General features: G+C 34.6%; 1 protein-coding gene across 2 annotated transcripts; it reads right to left on the reverse strand.

Moving 5' to 3' along the window:
* Window positions 1-727: 727 nt before the first annotated feature.
* LOC111902255 (DEK domain-containing chromatin-associated protein 4) lies at window positions 728-5323 on the reverse strand. 2 transcript variants are annotated; one of them, XM_042902350.2, is made up of 12 exons: window positions 4936-5323; window positions 3758-4185; window positions 3605-3638; window positions 3304-3386; window positions 2824-2883; window positions 2432-2542; window positions 2250-2330; window positions 2031-2078; window positions 1551-1875; window positions 1337-1443; window positions 1204-1234; window positions 728-1123 (listed from the first exon to the last, which is right to left on the reverse strand). In XM_042902350.2, exons 2-12 carry the CDS (start codon window positions 4181-4183, stop codon window positions 963-965), a joined length of 1467 nt encoding a protein of 488 aa, XP_042758284.1. In that variant the 5' UTR covers window positions 4184-4185; window positions 4936-5323; the 3' UTR covers window positions 728-962. The 2 variants fall into 2 exon arrangements, with proteins under 2 accessions (XP_042758284.1, XP_023753874.1); XM_023898106.3 differs by having other exon boundaries at window positions 1551-1881; window positions 4936-5319.
* Window positions 5324-25763: the final 20440 nt, after the last annotated feature.

Raw genomic sequence — 25763 nt, forward strand, 5'->3', positions numbered from 1 at the left:
CAGACCAAGACTCTTACCAGATTTTAGCATCTTCAATACGAAGGAGGCAACAAGGCACAAATGGTTGTTAGTGAATGTGTTATAAGATGATGCAATAATAAGTCAGTCAATGTTCTCCTTTATCTTTCCTTAGAATACGAATAGGAGCAGAGCAAGCAGTGTGTGTCTGTAGTCCACTGAATAGGAGTAGAACATTTAGTTTCAGCCATTGGTCTAGATAGATTCCAAGTACCCTAGTAGTGTCTAACAACAAAACAACCTAATGTTATTTAGTGCACTCCCTTTGAGATTTCAAGAATCAAACCTACCTAGCTTATTTAGTCAAACATTCAAAGGCTGCAGTCTAGCTTTTAAAAACCCACCACAACCATCTAAACATCTTTATTTATAACAAGAATCCACCAACCAAATTCCCTTTTTTTATTTAAAAAAAAAAAAAAATTTGCCAATAAAAATAGACCAATTGGGATCGTCTGTCTTATGTATAAAAGCCAAAATGGCAAAATAAAGGAAACGGTCAAACGTGTTGAATGGTTTTCGTTTCGTAAGCAGCCTAACATTAACATGCATGTATTCATTATTTACATGGCGTTTTATTGATTATTTAATAAACAAACATGATTATAATTTTTAATAACATCAACCATAGTCCATATTGATATGTATAAAGACCCCCGAAAATCAGCATCATCATCATATGATATAGCCAAAGAAAAGATCCATAAAATAAAAACGAAAGATGCCTACAATTTATACTCATGTACATAGTACATACACATGAAGCAAAGCATCAACATCACACCATTGGTAATGGTGGCGGTTCTCTACTTGTATTTCTACAATGTGAGTTAGCAATAAATTACAAGAGAAGAAGAGATGAAACAAACACTAGAATCTAGATGATGGATTGGATTGGATTGGATTGGATTGAAATACCATGTTATGTTATGTTGTAGGTCTTTTTATGCTTTTGTCGCGGATGCTTGTTTTGGGGTTTTAACAGCTCCGCCTTCTTCTTGCTGATTGTCGTCGTCTGTTACATCGGCTAGTTTTGTAAGTTCATCTTGGATCATCAACTTTATGGTTGCCTTTCTTGGTGTGAGATCTGTATTGAACCGTTTACCTAGAGATTAAGATTAAGATTAGGTTACTTCCGGAGCGTATCATATGCACTATGCAGTTGCCAGTTATAAACAAACTTACCAAGCAGTTTGAGGATATCTGTGAAGGTTGCCTGCAAAATCAAAAAAATTAATTGTGGAAAACGACATTAAATATCTTGTTAAAAGCAATTTCTATTTGTAACAGTAACAAACAGGCAGCTTCTCATTCTCACCGTATTGAAATCGACTTGTTTAAGGATCTCACATACTGCGGCTTTGAGTTCATTGTCGCTAGGCTTTTGTTTCTCCTCCTTCATTGTCTCTGTCACAGCCTTTTTCCCTTTTTTATAGAATATGTCACCAAAATGGTTCATCAACTTCTTTTCTTTGAAACCATGGAGAAAAAGAAACATTTAGGAAATAAAAATCATATTTATTCATCCGCACCAGTTTTCTCTTTAGAAGTCGAAGGCTTCTCCTCGTGACTTTTCTTCTTCCTTGAGGTTGAGGTTGAGGTTGGTACTTGATCCTTGTTGGATTTGGATGGTTTCTTTTGGATTTGGGTTTCTTTTTGTTTTGATTTATTAATCGAAGCCGAATCCTTCTTAGAAGAAGGTTTTTTTGAAACCCCCCGTAAAAGTTTACGCTTCTTACTGCCTTCTTCCCCAGATTGACCTTCACTTTCAGACTTCTCTGGGCCACCATTCACTTTCTCATGGTCCTCCTCCTCTTCCTCTTCCTCTTCTTCAGAGCCCTCTGCACTTTTACTTTTCTGCTTCTACAATAACAAACACACCAATAAGAGAAAGGGAAACCCACCCACAACTATCTATAAAACTATATACCACAAACCATTCCCTTTATTATTATTATGTTTAGGCAACTTTGGGGGTTCATGTTTTTCTCAACAAGACAAACTGAAACTACCTTTGAAGAAGATGATGCACTTTTCTTGCGTTTGCTTCCTTTGCTTGGCTGCAGAAGAAGAATATATATATATATATATATATATATATATATATATATATATATATATATATATATATATATATATATATATATATATATATATATATATATATATATATATATATACACATAAAAAGAGAGATCATCATAAAAGGTATGTTCAAATGCAATCAATACCTGTTCTTTCTCTGAAACTAGCTCACTAGTTGTGATATGAGGAAGCAACAAAAAATCTATCAGCTTCACAACAACATCTTCCTGTGTGCATGCAAAATACACATCATGTTGCTTTGCTTTGCTTTGCTTTCACCACAAACAGCATCATGTTACTTATCATGTCCAACGAAAGTGAAACAAACCTTTTTTGCACTGGTTTTGACAATTGGTATGTCAAGCAGATCACAAAACTCAAACAACTTCTCCTTCTTATACTTGTCAAGCTTTTCTTGCACTTTAGCTTTTTGCTTTTCCTGCAATAATTAACTTTTTTTTAGACCCTTCATCCCTTGGCCCTTGCCATGCCATCAGAACTTGCTTTACTATATAACACTTCCATGCACGTTTGTTTGCTGTTTATTAGTTATGGTTTTTATGAATCTGACTTTATTTGATATACAATGCTTCTAGACTGGCTTTTCCTTTATCAAATCGCCTAGGCAGATAAAATGCTTTTCAACTAGGATAGGAAAGTAAGGAAGAGATCTATTTAATATTTTTATGTCAAGAAGATGAATATTTTCCAACTGTTTACCTCATTTTCATGCCACACAAACCCAGAAAACCGCAATATGTTACTCTTAACCAGCAAAGCCTGCAAGTCAAACAAACACACAATTGTCCTTCAGTTAAAAACAGAAACTCCTGAAATATTTTTTTTTATATGTATATATACTGGTCCTTAGTAGAATTTAGCAAAGCAAAACTCAGAGACTTTTAGGATGAATATAAAGAAAATGTTGAAACTTTGATGGAAGAAGCAATTCATACAGATCTAAACTATGTATAGACGCAGTACAGACTACAGACTCAAGTAAGTAACAAACAAATAATATACAGCACTGGTCATTTGCCTTAATCCCCACCAGCTCAACTAATGTAAAAGAAAATAACAACCATAACATGGATTGGGGAATATATCTATTGAGACGAACTTTAAACACAAAACTGTATTCTCTGTTTGAAAGATTATTTATTTCAGAAGAAATATATATATCAAGCGAAGCTCGTTTACCTTTCCTCTCCTACCAAATAAGACAGTGTGGAGCAGCTTAAGTACATCATCTGACACCTTCTTCTTTGATAACTTGAAAGCAACTGAAAAGTAGAACACAGCTTAGACAGGAACAAAAAATAATTCACTTCACAAACACACTGAAACTTATTACCATCAACACTTTTCCAATACATATAACATTTGCTGATTCATGGCCATCAAACATCAGAGATTTACTGGAAACCAAAGTAACATATGTCTAAAGCAGAAAAGAATGAACAACACTAAATAAATACAAAAGATAACTTCAAGACTTTACCGTTAGGGATATCTTTCAATGCAGTACCACGGCCCTGCATACCATTATAACAAAAATAAAAAAAATAAAAAAAAATAGAAGTTTATTGAAATTACTTTGATCAATTGAAGGCATAAACGAGAAAGTTTATAAATAACTGAAGAAAGGTTTTACCTTTTCAATGTGAAATTCCCTGGCAGTATCCTTCTCGATGACCGCAACCAACCTTTCTACAGATTTCCGCTCCCGTACTGGTCGGTCAATTGCCCGGGCAACAGGAGTCTTGGGATCCTCCTTTTTCTCTTCACTTGCCTTGTTCTTGTTGTTGTTGTTGCCTTTTTCTACACCACCCTTCTTTCTTGCATGTTTTTTTGATCCCTTATCTTCTTTCTCTTTTAAATCATCGACTTCCATAGCCTCACTCTCTGTTTCTTCCTTGCTATCATTTATCTCTTTCTCTTTGGCATCTACCTTGTCAACATTCACTTCTTTACTTTTATCCTTCCCTTCATCTTTTGTATTCTCGCTTACAGCATTGTCTGGTTTAGTCCCATTAGCCACTGTCTTACCAACTTCAGTGTTCGCCTCTTCCTTGCCCATAACTGGATACGTAAACATTTACCATCAGCATTCAACCACAAGTAACAAATTCACAAGACAAGACATCCCTAAACACCATGTTTATAAGCAATTTGATAACAAATTAACAATGCCAACACGTTTAATATCCTCAAAACTTTCACATAGAAATCTTGCCATCTAAAGTAAGAAAAAATAAGCATGTGCTGATAGAATCAAAATATATCAAAAACACATTTCAGCAACTTACAACAAGTTTGCGTTTCCTGATAACAACAAACCATCAACAGAGTACTGCCCCTTCTACTTATGATATAATCAAGCAGAAATGTAAGACGCCACATATAATATCATACAAATTACTTTTCACATTTCTTACCAACTACAATGCAATGAAATTCTTTAACATACACAAACCACTAACATACAGACCTTATCAACATAACATATCATTTTTTTTAAAAAAAACTTGCTTGGTTCGAATAGACAGCTTCAAATTTCAGCAACTCATAACAAGATCTGCTTAAACGTACGTAAACTCACCAAATAAAACCAATATAAAGTATCAGAACAAAAAAACATTATTAAGCAAAGAACGGTGAGCAATCAATTAATTACAAAAACTTATCATTTCCTGATAACAACAACAAACCCTAAATAAAATAATTCAACTTCTACGTATCAAAACAATCAAGCAAAGCAAAGGAGTAACGAGATCATGAAATCGATAACTCGACGGAATCAAACACGAGTTCATAACATCGAAAACTTACATAAATTGGGGCTGAATTCAAGGTTGTAAGCTAATTTGAGTTCGAATGGTGTGTCGATAAGAAATGGGGCGAATTTGGGTTCGAGACAAGTCGGAACGTTGAGAGTGTGATTGTGATGTGTTACTTGAAGCGCGAGTGTTTCGGACTTCAAATACGGATTTTAAATGCATTTAATTGCCATGTCATGCAGAACACTGGGCGGGCTATCCAGGTGCTTGATAGACGGCTGAGATGTAATTGCCATGGGCAATTCGCGAGAATCAATCTCGGGTGGTCCTGGAGAAGGTTTGGCCATTTATAGTAAATACAACGGAGGCAGCTTGAGTTCACTACCTCGATTAAAAATCACATACTATACTTACACCCACTTCTGGAGTTTAACGAGAGAAAGAAAGAAAAATGATATCCGTGGAAATGAAAAGAAAATAAAAGAAGTTGGTGTTCACGATCAACGAAATGAAAATATCATTTTTTTTCCTATCTTTCTTTCCAATTTGGGAGGAATTGGAAGGAAATAATAAAATGATTAATTTTTCTTCCGCTTCTCTCCAACTCGGAAACACAAAAAAAAAATTATTTTCCTTTCTCTTCTTTTCTCTCGTGACTTTCTTTTTTCTTCTTTTCTTTTCTTTTGATAAACTCGGGAACGGGTTGTTAGGGTGGACAGAATAATTGTGGTTCAGTAGGTTTGCGTTGGCAGTACTGTCGGTAGAACTAATCTAAATGTGGTTGGTACTGTGAACAAAGACTAAAGTCGGTTGTTGAATGTGAGGCTTGTTGTATTTTTTGTGTTTACCCAATTGTTTCCCACGCTTTGACTGTTTGACCGTTCGGTATTATATAGAACGGATCGGCTCGTGGTCTATGCGGCCACATAAATCCATTGTGCACAATACCCCGGCCAAGTGCTCGTGATGCCTCGTGATTCATACGACAAATGAGATCGCTTTCTTCATTTTGGACCGTTCAATAGTCAAAATTTTAATAGTTTAATTTTTTTAATATATAAACATTACCTATATAAACACAACAATTTTACAACCTTTATATATTCAAACAATTCTCTTTTACACTCTCTTTAACAAAAAAAAATATTTATGGATTTCTTTAAGAACTTCGATTTGGATGACGATAGATAATTCATCTCAACTTTCTTCAACATTTTACAACACATTCACGGTGAAGAAAGTTCAAATGTTTCGAATTCAAGAGTGGTCGTCAATCGATATCGTCAAGTCGCACACGACTTATTGGTACGTGATTACTTTGTTGATAATTATATTTACAATGATGACTTGTTCCAACGTAGTTTATGTGTAATTGTTGGAACTTTATATATATATATATATATATATATATATATATATATATATATATATATATATATATATATATATATATATATATATATATATATATATATAAAGGAATTGCAAGTTGGTAATTTCCTTTGTATCCACATTACATTGGTGGGAGGAAGAAACCTTTGTGGGTTTATAAGCTTATTCCATTAATAGGCAATCAAAGGCTTTAGTGGATCAAAGGAATGTGTCAAACCCACGTGCGTGTCTAGCACTACCCAGAGTTTCAAATGGCTGATGACAAACCTATCATGGAGCAAGTGCATGAACTCCAGGCCATGGTCAACAAGTTGAACGAGCTCTCCATCTGGATATCAGAACTCTTTTAGGTTGGTGCGATCAATAGCAAAAACTACCACCCTCGTGGAAAGACTTTTCTAAGAGAATGATGCACAAATTTGATGACTACTCCTTGGATGATCTGATGAAACACATTCGCATTAAGTAGGAAACTCGTATCAGGGACAAATGATGTCGAAATATTGCTACACCTATTAGTTTTACCAACTATCTAACTAATTATTACGACTTAAGGCAGTAGACCTTGTTGAAAATACTATAGCACAAACAGTCAGGTTGTAACGCCCCAAATTCTGGTATGTAATTTAATTAAAGTAATTTTCATTCTTAAGTGGGCGACTCGACGAGTCCATATTCCTGGACTCGGCGAGTCTGCCAGTTTGGATGAAACCCTAATCTCAAGGGTTTGCACCCAATTTAAACATCTTATGTACCCCAGGACCCGCCTCCCTCACCCACAAAGAATCCCATACGAAATCCTATCAATTCTTTAAGCAACCTTGAGTGTTTTTGTGCTCTTTAAAGTTTTGGAAGGAGAAGGAAGGAGGATCCAAAGGAGAAGAAGAAGATCCAGGCCTTTGGGGGTCAACTCAGAGCATATAGAGGTATTAAAACTCGAACCCCTTGTTGTTCCTTCAATTGAATCTCCATAAAAGCTTAATCTAGTCACTTTTTGGGCCATTTCTAGAGCTATTAGTGAATAGGGGCATGTAGAGATAGAAGACCATCATATTGATGGGTTTTGTACAAACAATCCTATGTGTGCATGCAACCCTAGAATTGGATCTATGTTTTCACTATTAGATACACAACATTATGAACACATAAAGAAACCCTAATGTGGCCTACAATTTTCGAAATTCATGTAGAAGGTTAGAACACATACCTCTTGTTGTTATATTGTAATAACAACTTAAATCTTCAAACCCTAAGTCTTGAAAGCAAGCACCACAAGTGTAGTGCCTCTAATGGCTTACAAACACCATAAGCAAGTGGAGAAGGTATAAAGAGAGAGAAGAGAGGTAGAAAGTCATCCTTAGATGCTATAGGGATCAAGTGCACGAAATCCTAATGCCTTAGGGGTCATTATATAGGGTTGGGATTAGGGTTTCAGTCCTTATCCTTATCTAGTTACTTGCACATCAAGCAACCATAAGATAAGCCTTGAAAATCCCTATCTCTTAGACCTTGGACGATTTTAAGGATATCCTTATCCTTGAATTCGTCCATCCTTTAACAAGGATAACCATTGCCCTATTTTGCAACTATCACATAATAACAATTCAGCCCCTCTAGTTTAATTAATTACATTTTATCACAAAATTAATTCTTAATTAATTATTGACCAATATTAATTAAACAAATATGATTTCTCCTTTAATATATTATTCTTATAACATATTAATAAATCATAATAACCTCTCTCTTTATTTATTTCTCCAATCAAGTTGCTTTGGTGAAGGCAACCCAAAAGGACCATGCACCATCGGGTCAAGTACATACCAAAATAGTTATGGACTTAGACACTAATCCAACAGTCTCCCACTTGGATAAGTCTAATAACTATTATGCGTATGACTTCATATCCTGATCTGCAATCGTAGCTTTCCAAAGCCGCTATCAACTCTGATCCTATCAGATACGCGTGTCCTTAACAGTCTCCCACTTGGATAAGTCTAATAACTATTATGCGTATGACTTCAGATCCTGATCTGCAATCGTAGCTTTCCAAATCCGTTGTCAACTTTAATCCTATCAGATACGCGTGTCCTTAGATAAGGGATCATATATTCCTCCATTCTAGATATCATATGAGATATGATTTCAAATCATTCTCTTTGTACTATATCTCGATTTCCGATTTATGACGACTGACTAATTGAACAAATCAAATTAGCCCTAGCCCGGCCGAGCATTTACGTTTGTCATCACTAAATCATCGAGGGGCCCAAAAGATATCGCTTTTGTCCTACCTTGGATAAAAGGAATGGATAAACTTTGATACAATGCTTGCTTGCACTCACGCACCGAATCACACACAACAATATGTTTTATAACACCAAGTTACTAGTGCGTTTACATATTATCAATGTGCAACCGATTCGCAAGATACAACTCACACATCTCGGTTTCAAGAATATAAGATGTTGTCTCACCAATCACTCGTGATACAATTCATGGAGTGATCCAAGTGAGCGTGGGTTTAATCCAATGCTCAAATTCATATTCATAAGCACTCATGAACGTTGCAGCAAACATTTGCTTATTTCTAATGCTCTTTAGACAATCCACACACCAATTCACGACAGTCTTCATTCATATCTACTTCCAACATATGAATGACTGTGGCTCGTTCGAATAATTCGATTATTCTTAATAAACACAATTATTCTGGAAGTCAAAACATGCAATGAAACACAAGAATAATACTAATCCCATATGGCCTCAAACCTTTGAGTATAAATAAAACGCCTTTTATTTATCACCATATTGATTACTCATTATTTGTCGTTTTGGGTAATCAACTTCTTACTTGAATTACAACACTTGTCCCATGCTCCCAGCATGTACATAATGTTTACCTATGGTTCTTACTTTGTGAAATAGATCACATTGAACACATTTCCAATCATTCTCATTTCACAACTCCAAATCCTTTTCATAAGTGAAAGAATATCAAATTCTTGCTACTTATAGAATATGCTAGATTCTAACATTCTATGCAACTTATACTTTCGTAATGTCACTGCACAAAAGTCACAAAGACTATTGCCAATGATATTACAAAGTCTTTTATCGGAAATTGTTACAAGACAAATCCTTAGATATGATGTCTCTCACTCAAAGTACATTCCTTTGAACATCCTTTTGCATAAAAGTTTCTAATCTAGTCATAGATAATCAATATTCAATTCCCAATGTGGATACATTTCCATATTTTTCATATGACAACTTATTCTTAATAGAATCTTATCTATTCCTAATAATGTCGATATGGTCCATCCAATATGAAAACATTTCCATATCTTCCAATACTATACTTCCAACTACTCACAAGCAACCAATCCTCGTCGAACTTGGATTGTCCTTTGATAGTTGTTTAATTATTTTAGTCTAAACCGATTCTAGTCCTTTTTCCCTCTAAATGCGCTAGACATTTGGAAAATTTTAGAATGGTCAAACATTAAAGCATTTGCAATCGATCCTATACTCGAAGCGTATGGGACACGACGCATAATGTTTTATTTGCTATGTTCTCAAAATTCGAATTGTGAAGAGGAATGCTGTAATCATAATCGAAATTTTAAGAACACACTATTTACCTTTGACTAAATTTATTAACATTTCTCAACCTAATACTTTAGATTTGAAATGAAGCATAATATTCTCTCCCTTAATTATAGCAAAACAACATTACAACCCTTACGACTTTGCAAGGTATAACTCTTGTTTTCTATGATTAATATTGCCAACTTGCAATAGGTGCCTTAATAATCATATAATCATAACTTTTATGCTCCCACTATCATGATGATTATTATAAACATAACAGTTATGCTCCCACTAGCTTTGACATGTATTCAGAAACAGCTTAACTTTCAAAAAAACAATGCTTATTGAATTTCTTAAGTTCATGTTTCTAATACTTAGTGCTTTGATAATCTTTTATCATGGTTTCTTGAACTTATACACCTTTGCCTTCGATAGTTCATATGTGTGTCTAAACACTTAAGACTAATTGCCAAACCTCACAATTCAAATTATGGAAAGGGATACCGTAACCATAATCGAATTCGAGAATGCAATTTTACAATCACTATCTTCTTAAGTCTTTCTTAGTGAAAGCATTTCCTCACAATCATTTTCATGAAGGAGGAAATCTTATGACACTTAGATTTAAACGGTGTATTTGTTCCTATCCATGTGAATTTGTTAAAACCAAAGTTTACGACAAATGCAAACTCATATGGATCGAACTTTCTTAATCTCGATTTCTTGCCTTATGGTAGCACAGCTGCCCACCATGTCTTCCAAGTAGTTAAGCAACTCATCTTTTCTTATCAATGTACTTTCCATTGATCAAGGTCCTTGCCTTTTATGCATTTAAATGAGAACTCATAGGATTCACATGCATAATTAACTCGATTGGATTGGCACAGAAACAAAATAATGTCAACACGATAGGTTGTAAACCTCAACTCGTGTGCTAGTGATGATCGATAAGGTTTATTTGATTTGTTCTTGAAACCTTTCAAGACCATTAAGACTCCCACTGACTCCTTAACATATAAGATTCTCTTGTCAACAACCATTTCTTGACAAACAAATATTCAAGAGTTAGTGTAGCTTTTATCAAACACTTCATAAATTGGTCCTAGTTGGTCTTTGTCTTATCCAAGACATCACAACTTTCCACATTTGATGAATGTTATAAACCTTCTTAATACTTATCACTCAATTTCACAATCTTAACTCTAAGACTTGTTTTTGGAACGAAGTATGATTGACTTCTTGATTTAACCATTTCTTCAATTCTTGATTCCTCTTCTTAGACATACAATTGTACTAAGACTCACTTAGAGGATCAATCGAGATATGGTTCTTAATCATTAAGACCCATCATAAAGCATAAAAGGTACTCTCCATTCTTCTTAGAATGGAGAAACTTTTATCTTTCTGCCTACTTGATTCTTCTTATTCGTTCTACTATTGATTTAAAACTTTTTCAATCAATCTAGAATTACACTTAATCTTGTAAGTATAATCACATTTACTCTTATGGTGGACTTGATCAACACGCAACTTTGTGTGCTCGATCTCCTAGTCCTTCACTTGACACTTTGTCAATGAATTAGTCTAATTTCCGAATGTGAAATTTCTCATTCATCGTGCAACCAAGTTGCATGATTCCAAGTTTCTGTCCAATTGAAACTTGGGCGATAAGAAACTCTCCCTATTTGGTAAATTCTCGACTTTCCATAAATAACATAATAAGAACCAAATCCATTATTGCTAATATTCAAACATCAATTTTTTTTTCATATACGCCATTGCAAGGATAAATAAATAATATAAAATCAAAATTTATTTTATTGCGGAAAAATTTGTCCTTACAATGCAATTCATTGAAAAACTATGCTAATATATCTTTCTTAGCTATCTAATTCTAACTCTAAGTAGTAGCTCAAGAATCTAATCTTCGAATAATGCGATCGAAATCCATTCCTTCACGGTTAGATTCTGCTCACTTCTTCCCTTAAGCTTCCTCTATTTTCTTTGATCCTACAAAACATCAGTTGTAATCTTATCACATTATGTATTAAGAATCTAGAATAGAAGCTTAAAAGAGTTAGTTAATGGATTTTACCTATATTAGAGCCATACGTTTCGACTCTCCCATCTCTTAGATCTCTTAGGTAAATGGGGCAGCTTCGTCTCCAATGCCCTTTCTCTTGGCAATAACAGCAAATTGACTCTTTTGGAACATGACATGGAACTACTTCAGACATTGCCTTTCTCTTATGATCAAACTTTTCGATCATAGCATGTCTTTCGTTGTCATTATCTATATCCATAGAGGTCTTGAACGCAGATTCACCAATCAACTTTGCTTTTCTATTGCACCAAACCATTGTTGATTCAGCAGCAATAAGCATATATGTGAGATCTATAAGGGTCACGTCGTGGTTCATCATATAGTACTCTCTTACGAACTCACTATACGAGTTAGGAAGTGACTAAAGAACCCAATCAACAGCCATTTCCTCACAGACAACGGATCCCAACATTCTTAACCTATCAATGTGTGACTTCATCCCTAGGACGTGTGCACACACCGACTTTCCTTCTTTATGTTTACTTGCCAAAAGGGCTTGAGTGATCTTGAACTTTTCAAGCCTTTGAACTTGTGGGTTAGGGAGAATAATTGGAGGAGGTGGAGGAATTGAAGCATGATTTCTTGTTCCTTGATCGAATCGTGGAATATCATCTTCATGTGGAATGCTTGTTCCACGGGATTTGGGAAGACCATAGTTGTCGAACTTTGACATCTACAAAACGGGAGAAAACGAATTCAAGTTAGTTGATTGATTGAGTCCTTAGTAAATCACCCAAATGAGTTACTAAGGCTAGGACCCAACACAATATTCTACAACTCGGGAGAGGGATGCCGTAACCCTAATTGCAGAATATTTGAAGGTAAGTGAATGACGATTCACTAATTTCCACCACGAAAAACGAAAAAGAAATTTAAGTTTTAAATCTATGAAAACTCCTAGATCCTTTGAGATTCATTGAACTTTCAATGGCATGTTTAAATCTCGATATGCCCCTCTTGTTTGTGACTGGGATGCCGAGGATCACAAAGCGGGTGTGAATAACCATGTGAACTTACATGGTGCCCTCACATGTTACAGTCACCTATTCGATGTGCCGGTAAACCACACACGCTCCACCAAACTATGACAAACATTGAGTCACCCTTTGCTACCTTTGCTCAGAACCATTTAGTGTGCCGGTAAACCACACACGCTCCACTAACGTCTTTGCAAGGGCACAAAGTGTAATTTCATGAAATTGCATCAATTCACTTTTGCCAAAGTAACTAAGATTGGGAATTTTATGAAAACATTTAGTTACTTTAATAATTCATTATACTTATAATGGAAGGTTTCGTCCTATCCTACCCGTTCGGCTAACGACCCTCCACTAGTCAAGAGTGCGGTGGGTAAGAGTGGATACCCATTCAATCGCCATTCTATAGGCAATTTCCTTAAACACCCCTTATAGACCAGCTTCGTGAATGAGGCCTACTAACGGTAAGACTGACTTTTACTCATACATATATATAATGTTAGACTTTTAATGTTATATATATAGTATAGGGTGTATTTTACAACTTTTAAAATACTAGGTGGTTTAATTTAACAATTATACTTTTAATTCAATTAAATTGTTAACCTAAACTTTTATGGATTTATTAAACCTCTTTTAATTATACACCTTAGTTAATTAATAAAACCATAAGGGTGTGATTTGAACTTTTTCAAAACAATACTAGTGTTTTAGAATTTAACATTCCTAATTAAACTTTTAATCAACTTTTAAATTCCAAAACTTGAGGGCAAGTTTTGAAACATTTCAAAACATTGGGGTTTAGAATTTAAATATGCATCAAAATTAAACTTTTAATCAAAATTTAAATTCCAAAACTTGAGGGCAAGTTTTGAAACTTTTCAAAACATTTTAGTTTTAATTTCTCTTAAAATTTTCGAATTTATGACATATAAATTAAAATTTTAAATATTAAAAACCTTGATTTAATAATTATCTTGAATTAGACAATTAATTTAATTATTAAATCATAAGGGATTTTCTAAATCTTGAGGATAATTACCATTTATACATTTAAGATATCCTAATTCCTTAATTATCTCCCTAGATCTCGAAAATAAGGATAGGATAATGCAAAATCTATAATTACCATATATAACAATTAGAGGATAATTACAAGATATGGGATAATCCATATCCCTAAAATTTAGGATCTTATCTTGGGGAGGAGGCTAATTTCGAAAATCATGGGGTTTTTCAAACCCTAGATTTCGAAATCTTGAGGCTTAAGTAAAGGATTTGAAACCCTTTCAAATTTTCGCAAATTAGGGTATAGAAACCCTAATCTCGAAATTTCTAGCCTCCTAGGGTTTATTGGCTATAAAACCTAATATGTCAAGTTCATACAATTGTATAATACTAATTGAAAACAAGTTAACCAACGGCTCTGATACCACTGATGGGTTTTGTACAAACAATCCTATGTGTGCATGCAACCCTAGAATTGGATCTATGTTTTCACTATTAGATACATAACATTATGAACACATAAAGAAACCCTAATGTGGCCTACAATTTTCGAAATTCATGTAGAAGGTTAGAACACATACCTCTTGTTGTTATATTGTAATAACAACTTAAATCTTCAAACCCTAAGTCTTGAAAGCAAGCACCACAAGTGTAGTGTCTCTAATGGCTTACAAACACCATAAGCAAGTGGAGAAGGTATAAAGAGAGAGGAAAGAGGTAGAAATTCATCCTTAGATGATCTAGGGATCAAGTGCATGAAATCCTAAGGCCTTAGGGGTCTTTATATAGGGTTGGGATTAGGGTTTCAGTCCTTATCCTTATCTAGTTACTTGCCCATCAAACAACCATAAGATAAGCCTTGAAAATCCCTATCTCTTGGACCTTGGACGATTTTAAGGATATCCTTATCCTTGAATTCGTCCATCCTTTAACAAGGATAACCATTGCCCTATTTTGCAACTATCACATAATTACAATTCAGCCCTTCTAGTTTAATTAATTACATTTTATCACAAAATTAATTTTTAATTAATTATTGACCAATATTAATTAAACAAATATGATTTCTCCTTTAATATATTATTCTTATAACATATTAATAAATCATAATAACCTCTCTCTCTTTATTTATTTCTCCAATCAAGTTGCTTTGGTGAAGGCAACCCAAAAGGACCATGCACCATCGGGTCAAGTACATACCAAAATAGTTATGGACTTAGACACTAATCCAACACATATCTAGTTATGTTTGAGCTCCAGAAGCTCAGGTTCACCAGCTTTATTAGGCCAAACGCTCATGCAAGCCTAGATCTACACTTTTGGCTTATTTAGGGCTTTTAATCCTCATTTGATCATGCATGCACGTAAAGTTGGAAACTTTACGTGTAAAACCCACTCTAGGAACCCAGATCTATGAGTTGAATGCCTTGGAATCGATAAAAATCAACGATATAGTTATGTCTTGCAAGCGACTCGGCGAGTTGTTCATTGGACTCGACGAGTCGAGTCGCGAGTCCCCAAATTTATCCCTTTGAGAGATTACGAGTGGAATCAGTGAGTAGGACGTGGACTCAGTGAAATGGGACACGAACTTAGTAATGGAGGGACTCGACAAGTCTACGCCCTGATTCGGCGAATCCAAGGCAATCTTCTTGCCTCAAGAACAGACTCGACAAGTTACAACTGATGGGTTTTGGTCATAAGAACATCCTATGTGCTCATACAAACCCTAATTCTTGGATATAGGTTTCTCTATTGTACATGCAAGTTATCCAAGACTATAAACCCTAGATCTAGCTTATGATAATCAATATAACACATAATCCGGGTTTAGATCATACCTTGATTGTTATGTAGCAATAACAATCCCAAATCCTTCGTGTATTGACTTTAGAAAGCTTAGAGTCACAAATGTCACTCCTCTAATGGTTCACAAACACCAAGAGCAAGAGGATGAGGAGGAGAGAGGATGGAGGCTGCCCAAAACGTGTGGAAAATTTTCTTAACCTTAATGTATTTTTGGTTAAGCTACCCAAGCATATAAAATCTAGAAAAATTACAACTTTTGATACCACAATGGAGCTCTTTGGAATTCTTAACTTCTTGACTAATTGATTTTTAATTTCTTTTAATTCACCACCTTTTTGTTTAATTTTTTGAATCTTTAACTTTTTGATTCTTCAGAATTTGTATATTTGATCTTCATACTTTAATTGCTCCAAAATTGTTACAAAATTTTGGTAATCTCTCTCTAACTCTCTCTCTCTCTCTCTATCTTTCTTTCTATCTCTCTCTCTAAGTAAGTCACTTTTTTCGCTCAATCCTACATGCTTAAGTAAGGAGCTTAATTTCAACATTTATTGGTTAGATGTATTGGTCTAAGTGCAATAACTACATAAGCTCTCCTAGATAGATTTTAGATACAGGCTGCAAGACTTATTATGTCATATAAACTACCAAATTATCTTTCATATCTCATGGCTTTTCACTAAAACCTGAGAAGCCACAAATATACTATAACGTATGTTGGCTCAATTAAACATTTGAGCTCGCATTAGATCATCTCACATAACATTAGCAACTTAAGTTTAAACTATCACTAGATTCAATTATTATATTATTATTTCAAATCTATTTCTAAATTTTCTAAATTTTAAATTCTAAAATTTTCTAGAAATTTACTTTTTCGATCCCCTACCTCACACTTATTACATAAAATGCCCTCATTGTATGCAAAAAATAATTAAAAACAATAAAAGGGAGAAAAATGAACAGACTCGTCTGGGGTAGTAGTGGCGATATCGTTTTTGAATGTGTGTGGATAACTTAGAACATCTTGAATATGTGATTGGAACTTGGATCTTCTGAGATATGAGAATGTGCCGGCAGAATGTGAGTCAGAAACGTGAATCTTCAACAAATGAGATCTTCAAAGCATAGTATTCTCAATGTGGTAAAGCATACGCCACCTTATAAATTTGGAAGAGTGAATACAAATACCATACATGACGTGGTACTTAAAGTCACGTCGTGTTGTTGATGTAAATCGTTTTCGAAATCGCGATGGGTTCCAAAGTCACGACGTGGAATTAAGGGCCACGTCATGGAAGCTGGTCTTCACAGAATGCAGTTGCGCATTAAGTCTTCTATGCAAGTGGAGTGCAACTGAATATTGTAACACTGTAAATTTTCAGATAAATTTTTCATTTTTAAAATCACATAAGCTCAATATCACATTTCTCATAAATCACAAAATGTATAAGTTGTCAAAACACAAGTCAACAATGTTTGATAAAATCCTAGAATCCTCAAAATCATGATCTCCAACTGGTATGTACAATCAAGTCGGCGTCTTCACGCGATCCTGATAAATATTTGAAACACATATCACACAACAAGGTAAGCACGAAGCTTAATGAGTTCTCCAAAATACCACACACAATAATTAGCCTCTCATGGTTATATCTCGATTAGGACCCTCCGGTCATGTGTCTCAGTAAAGACCCTCCGGTCTCACAACTCGGGTTGGACCCTCCGGTCCTAAATAATAAAGCACAAGATAATATACAACATAAATCGTAGAGACAAATGCATGATATCACTTACTTAGTATAAGCACATAAGACCCTCCGGTCGCACAGTATTACCACTCAAGTAAGTATAGTGAGAAGACTCACCTCGTAAGTAAAGCAAGTATGTCTCGTGCTCGAACCACCGGTATAGCCTCCACCTAACACATATCATAATTATCTCTAATTAATAAATGACCCCCACAGATGTTAGGATAAACCCTCTACTAACTCTCAGAAGGATAAAAGACCATTTCACCCTTTCATGGCCTCCAAAGTCCATAGTTTGACCAAACCCAAAAACACAACAAAATTCAACAGCAAGCGCGTACGCTGTGCGTACAACCCTTTACGCTGGGCATACTACTTCACCATGCATGCATCAGGAAACTTTGACTCTACGTTGCGCATATCTAGGAGTACGCTCAGCGTACATCCCAGACTCTACTTTTCCCACTCTCCTGGTCTTAATCCGTTAAGACCATAGCTATAATATCATATCTGGGCTCTCTAAAGGATAATACTCCATAAAGTTTGTGACTTTAAGCCTTTGTATGGCTGAGAAGGTCTAAAACTCATAGCTCTCACTCCTTACTCATAAAAGTTCTCATATATCATGCATGGGGAGATCTTGACATCCAATATCCCATTTTTATGAGTCCAATCCACTAGAGACACTTAAAGGGACATGTATTATACTGTGGATTTCAACAAACTCATAAAGCTTCAAGATTGGGGGAATAAACCCTAAAATGAACCACAATATGCACAAATCAAACACAATGAGAAAGTTTTGAGCTTGATACATCCATATGGTGCACCAACCACAGGGAAACTCAGATCCAAAGCTTGGACTCCAACTCTACTCTCTTCAAAGCTCCTTATTCACCCAAAGAATCCCACAAAAACTCAAAAGCTCAAAATGGCCACTCAATCTAAGAAAACGGATATTAGGGTTTTGAGGGGCGTTGAAGACTGGAAATGGTGGCCAGAAATGAGGCCATCATGTTCCTTAAATAGGGACACAACACACAATTATGGTTTTCACTATGAGCCTAGTACGCCCAACGTACTCTCTGGTACGCACAGTGCCATCAAAGGATTAAGGTTTAGCGTCGGTGAAGTCCTTCTATGAACACTCCTTAGGATGTTCATGACTATCTCTGAGGTTAGATGGGTTGGCACCACTACCCACCCCGCTAGTGCCACTTGTATTGATCTGTAACATGACGGTAGCCACTGCGGCTGTTACTGCTGCTTGGACGACAACAGGATTATACTGAGGAGGTGGCGGCAGCGGTGGATTTGTTAAAGGATTGTTGTTCTTTATATTGGACTTCTTTGGAGGCATCTTTCTCTATAATGATTTAAGAGAAAAAAATGATGATAAGTCCTCTATAGTGGTCATGATTCAGGTGATACTGAACAAGGTATATCTTATCCTGATAGTTATAGTGTTCTATTAAGCGATTTACAATGGAAGTCTACTAATACAAGTAAACAATTGCCATTAAAATTATAACAACACTTGAAATGAATTCGTATAGTGTGATTTGTGCCTGGTCCCCCCTATGATCACATAGTGTATGCGAATAATGCATAACTATCAAGGCTTAATTGTTATTGTTCTAGGGTTATAGAATCTTAAAATACTCCTATAGTATTTTAATTGTATGTTTGGTTCAAGTGTTTTCCTTGTATAGAGTTTGGTAAGTTTTAGACTTGTTGCAACACCACAATCACTCCCAAACACATGTTGGTCGTATCTCAAATAAATATAGTTGATCAGGCTATATGTATCCCAGATATGATCACTTAACTATCCAAGTTTATTTGTAGTGTCCAAAATCTAAATACTTTTGTTTTTTTCTTCTTGTGATATTGTTTATGGTATGTATGTATGCTTGTATACTTCTTATAGAATAATTGGATTTTAAAAGTATACTTTTAGTTCAGAGCACTTCGACCCCATAGTGTTTATAGTTGTATATCATGTAAGGATTGATATACTTAGTTCACTATAAACAATGCTCTGATAGCAATCTGTCACACCCCCAAACTGGAACAGTGGAAACATTCGAGGGCAGAGGATGTCATGTACAATATCACAACAGTTGAATAATAGTAATCTAAGAAAACACAACCATTACATTGAATAAGTAAAGTATTTACATCTGTTCAATACATAGTTTGTATGATATCAAAATGTATAACAAAAGTATAAAAGACGCGACTCTAAAAGCTCCGTCTTCTCAAAACCTACGGGTGTACCTGTCTATCGGTTCCCTAAGATTACAAATGGTTTTGAAAGTGTATCAACATTTAAGTTGGTGAGTTCATAAGTATGTTTTTGAGATGGAAAGCTTGTCTTTGTTCCTTGAAAATGCTATGGTGTACTTCTAGAACTTCCAATATTTTCTTTAGTAATGAAAAGTAGTCTTAGGCTGTCACACCCCCGAACCAGACGGCGGAAACGTCCGAGGGTTCGTGTGACTTAAATTGAATATCATCACAATGAATATACATGAATCGTAACATAAACATCACCATGCATCAATATATTACAACTGACATTGTTCACATCAAGTACATTGTTTTAACATTACAATCCATACATAATTTGTTTGATAGTTTTCAAAAGCAAAACACACTAGCATACTTGGTACTTATTCCTCAGCTTACCTGTTACATGAGAATACAAGTTATTTTGAAAAATGGTCAACATATGGAATGTTGGTGAGTTCATAAGCAGGTTTGATATGAAAATGTTTTGTGTAGTTTGAACGAAAACAACCCAGAAAATACGATATTTATGAAAAGACCATTGTTTATAAAAAGGTGTGAATATCCGTAAATATATGCATGATGATTTCAAAACATGTATAATTGAAAAACTTTGTATTAAACGTACAAGTGAAAATGTTGAACTTCCCCGAAAAACCTGATGCTTTCCAAAATAAAAATATCATATAACGGTTTGAATGGTTATCCTTCACGTGAATGATTTTGAATTACCTTGATTACTTGATTTATATTGGATTTATTTATGTGAGTCGTTATAATCATACATGATAATGCCTAGTTCGTCTGTCTTGGCACTCTGGTGAACACCGGAATTGATCTTAAGATTTTGTCACCCTAGACTAGCCGAGTCTAACTGTAACGAACAACTGAGGTGTGGGGGAGTCACCCCCGTATAGATCTATACACAAACTCTTGCTCTCCCTCCAAGAGACTTTGATTATAACTACAGACTACGACCGACACACATTGGTGTCACCCGTTATTACTCACTAAATCCCAATTGACTTGGTTACTATTGATTATCGACCTGTATTTGTTTACTTGGACCTTACTAGCAGTACTAATGGGCCATTAAGGCCCAATAGCACTTAAAAGCTATTGAGGGTCCCTTAAATATGAAATTGGGTCGTAGAAGACCCAATAACATTTATTATTATTCCTTGGGCCAAAATCATGTTAATGGGTCACAAAGGCCCAACAAGCATGATTGGAATTTCAAGCCCAAGGTTTGGATTGTTTACTTGTTTTTTTTAGGAATTGTATAACTGTTGGAAGGTTTGATTGGACGATTGTTATTTTGGATTGGCACGAGGCCGCTCGGTTGTTGTTAACGATTCTTGGAATTATACATATATTCATCTTCAAGAGTTGTAGTTTTGTATTTTTGACTCAAATATCTTGATAGTAAAAGAATTGATTCAAAGGTTGGTTTGACCCATTTCAACCTTTTTTTAATAAAGATGACAATTTTAGTCCTTTTTATAAAAAAAAAAAAAAGACATTTTAAGTCCTTAAATCATTTTCTTGACACATTTGACCTATAGACTTACTCAATTGATATTTTTAGCCCAAAATTTATTCTTTCACAGTTTCAACCCTTCCAGAACAGTTTTCGGTTAAAGCCCAAACTTTTGCAACTTTTACAATTTTGGCCCAAAATCCAAAAACTTTATATTTTTGGTCCTTTTTAGTAAAGAAATGCATTTTAACCCTTGAAATATTTTTTTTTACCTTTTTATCCCCTATTTTGGGAAAATTTTCATATTAGCCCTTTGAAAATCTGATTTTTCGCAACTTTGGGCTTAATGGGCCGAAAAGCCCAAAAATTGGCCCATTGAGCTATTATTTACATTTTAAGTCCTTTGAAGAGCATAATTTTTCACAAAAACATTTATTTTAACTTTTTGACTCTTTTGACCCTCAAGAAAACCGTGAATGGCAACTTTTCACCCAACTTTTGTTTATTTGACAATTTAAGCCCCGAAATTTGTTTTATGTTACCATATGTTGATTTTAATCTTAGAGGGTATTTTTCTTAACTTGTTTACTGTGGTATACCTTATATCATGTTTTTTCCTTCTTATGTCATAGATCTAGAGATTTCTTTCCTTTTTGTTTGCATAATCAGCACATAAGCACATAATTTCACACAAACATACATGAAATCATAAATAGCATACACATACACATAAATCTACAGATTTTACTTGTATTCTCCCCCATAAAACTTGTAAAAACCAAAAAGAGAGGGGTATGAACTCACCTTGAGTTTGTGGGTTTGGTTTTGAAGAAGAATGGAAGAAGTTTGATGCTATTCTCGGCCTAGCAAGCTTCTTGGAGGATCTTTGGCTTAGATGTGCTCTAAGATGCAAGATCACGAGTTTGAATAGATTAGGAGGAGATTTTTGATGAAATGAAGTATTTAGATCATGGATTTAAGCACCAACTTACCTTGAATGATGATTTTTATGGAAGAAACTCCTTGAAAAGCTCTAAGTCTCGAAATTTTTGAAGAATGAGTGCAAGTGTTCTTGAGAGGATTTGGAAAGAGTTGGAATGAATTTTGTGTGTGTGTGTGTTTCCCCTTGGCCAAGAGTAATATGAAGAGAAGAAGAAGAGAGAGAAAGAGTTGCATGGATATATGGGATGATGCATGGGAATCCACAAGGTAATAAGGAGGTGGCTAACCCTCCTTATTTCACTAGTTTCTCTTTTTTTTCTTCTTGGGCCGAGAAAAGAGAGAAAAGGAAAGATTTTTGGGCCCTTTTGTGCTTAAGCCCATATTATGATCCAGTTAGATGATTTTTGGTCCAATTGGTCTTTGGAGAGGGTTCACGGCCCAAAATAAATGAAGTATAAGTTTTTATGGCCCATTAGGGCGAATTAGGTTAGTTATGGCCCAATAAGGTCCATTAAGGTATTTTATTTCATTTTAGGCCCAATAAGGCCCAAAATATTAAAATAAATGGAAATGGGTCCAATTAGAGCCTATTTAAGAGTTCTAAGCCCAAGATAGTCAAATTGGAAGCTTATTGGCCCATTGGGCCCAATAAGGAAATCCTAGTCCAAAATGGACTTAAACCGGGATTTCTAGGGTTTCCAATTCTTTGTTGACTATTTGCAGTGCATGTATAAAGTGTTTGATGGAAATTTTGTTGTTATTGAATAAACATCATATATGCTTTCACATTTTTGGTTTACATTTGTTATCATTGTTGTTGTTACAAAGCATCAAAATTCCTAGTTGTGACATAGGCCTTAAGACCAAAATGTATGTTGTCACTGCATTCTGTAATAGTGTATGTGATCTTATTATTGAATAAAACCATATCATGTATGTTTTTCCCAAACTGTATTTAGTACCAGCGTACTCTATACTAGGAAAATAGTGTATCGTTGTAGTGTTTATTATAAAAACCTTTGTATGAATGCATGGATACCACCAGCTGTAATGTATAACAGTGTACTGTATGAAAACCTTTTGTACGTATGGCTGGATACCACGAGTTGTAGTGTATTGTAGTGTACTGTATGAATTTTTTTTGTATGTATACATGGATACCACCAGTTGTAATGTATTATAGTGTATTGTATGAAAACTTTTTGTATGTATGCCTGGATACCACCAGCTGTAATGTATTGTAGTGTATTGTATGAAAACTTTTTGTATGTATGTCTAGATACCACCAACTGTAATGTATGGTAGTGTATTGTAGTTTTATTAACTATAATAAAACCATTGAAGTAGTGTTAATCTCGTAAACATATGTTTTAGTTATACTATTGTGAATTTCATATAACCATGCTACTCTGACTAGTGACCTATGTGACGTTCTTCAGGCATCAAAATGTTATGACGTTTATCACCCCAGGCCTGTCGGCCTAACTGTAGCTAACAGTTTAGGTACGGGGTTATCAATCCCGTATAGATCTATACACAAACTCACACTCTCCCTCCAGGAGACTATGGTTATACTTTATAGGATTTAGAACATGTACCCTAATGGGTACAATTGAAGTAGTGCCTTACAACTTTGTATTAACTAGTTTACGTGTAGTGTTGTAGTGTTCTCTTGTACTTGAAAACTATATGTATTACCTTGTAGAAGTGTAATTTGTAATGTAAAATAATTATACTTAAATAATCATTTAGTAATGTATCCCTTAATCAATGTATTAGAGTAGTGTCCCATAAACTATACAACTATAATTTAAATACTCGTTTCTAAATAGTGTTCTTGAATTTGTAAAATCCAGTACTGTTTCCCAAACTATATCTATTATAGTTTTAATGTATGTCCCTGTATCGGTTCTTGTACTTAGTAAAATAGTATAGTAGTTCACAAACTATACCAATTATAGTTTAAATATAATGTTCTGTAATGCATTGAAAACCTTTGCAAGTTTTAACTGTGGGTATGAAGAAGTGAAAAGTACCATTTTGCTCAACATGTTACAAAAGGGTTAAAATATACATAATTATATTTTTGTAAACTGTAGCGATAAGTCGGTTTGAATCAATTGCAAAAAGTTTTTGAAATCGTTTGAATGTTAACACAAGAGTCCTTGTGTGTTACTTGTATCCCCCCCTAAAACATTGAAACAAAATGAAAATTTAGGGGTATAAACTCAAATATGTTATGTGTTTTGAGTTGAATAACGAGACTGAAAAGGTGATCCTCGGTCTAGCGAATGTGAAAAGAGCGGTATCCTAATATTATTTAAACACGTAATCGTATTTAAATTAGCAAAATATTAAATTAAAGTGTTACACAACACTTGATTTATGTAAGGAATTTCTTGAAAGAATTACCAAAATTTGTATGAAGTGTTGAGGAGGGTTTTTGGTCATGGCTCCACCGAAATCCTTGATTTTGGTCCTAAATTCTCAACCGAGGACCAGGTTCTCAGTTCTAAGGTGTTTTCGGTCAGGAATGTGTTCTCGGTCCAAGGTGTTTTCGACCTGCTTGAAGATTTGAAGATTGTTCTTGGTGAAAATTATGAAGATTTGAAGATTGTTCTCGGTGAAAATTATGAAGTTTTTCTTAAAGGTATGAATGTTCTTGGATGATATCTGAGAGAAAAATGGGAGTGTTTTCGATTAAAAGAGTGAGAAAATGACTTATTTTTGGGGGAAAAATATATATTGTGGTTGGGTTTTCGGCCGGAAATAAGGTTCTCGGCCGAAAATGGTTTGCTTTCCGAGACCTGATTTCAGGTGAGAGGGTTTTCAGTCCGAGGGTTCTCGGTTCCAAAAGGAAGAACTTTGATTTTTAAGTGCATTTTATTTCAAATACTTATATAAAAGCATCTTTTATATAATTTAAATCATTTTTAACCCTCATGGACTTAACGAAATAAATAAATTTTGAAATTTTATTTAAGAAGGTTTGACTTTATTGACTAGAAAATAATGGGTTGTTACAATGACAAAAAGGCATTTGATGTAATGAGGTAAATTAAGTTTGTACATCCTCTTTATTTTCATTGTTGCAACCACTTTCAACCGTCTCGATTTTCTTACTCTTTTTGGACCAAGACAAAAAGGCTACGTAACACATATAATAATGTAAGAGCACATGACTTTTTTTTGGTAAATTTATAGTTATTTCACAACGCATGACAAATGTTCAATGAATTGCTGAAACGAAACTTAGATCTCAAAAAATGAACTGATAATCTACTTTTTCCCTCACATTTCTTAAGTATATGTTTTTCATTGAAATTCACTAATGGGGAATTGCATAAAAAATAAATTTTATAGAAAAATAATCATGTTTGTTAAAACTTTGGTTTTATTTTGACTTTTTAACATTGTATGACTTGAAATGAAGAATCTACCTCGAGAGACGAACCACATATACAAATGATTGGTAAATATAAAAGCGTTGTTGATCAATCAACCAATTTGGAAGAATATATACGTGGGACG

The sequence above is a fragment of the Lactuca sativa genome, chromosome 5 (assembly GCF_002870075.4).
Source record: "Lactuca sativa cultivar Salinas chromosome 5, Lsat_Salinas_v11, whole genome shotgun sequence".
Lineage (NCBI taxonomy): Eukaryota > Viridiplantae > Streptophyta > Magnoliopsida > Asterales > Asteraceae > Lactuca > Lactuca sativa.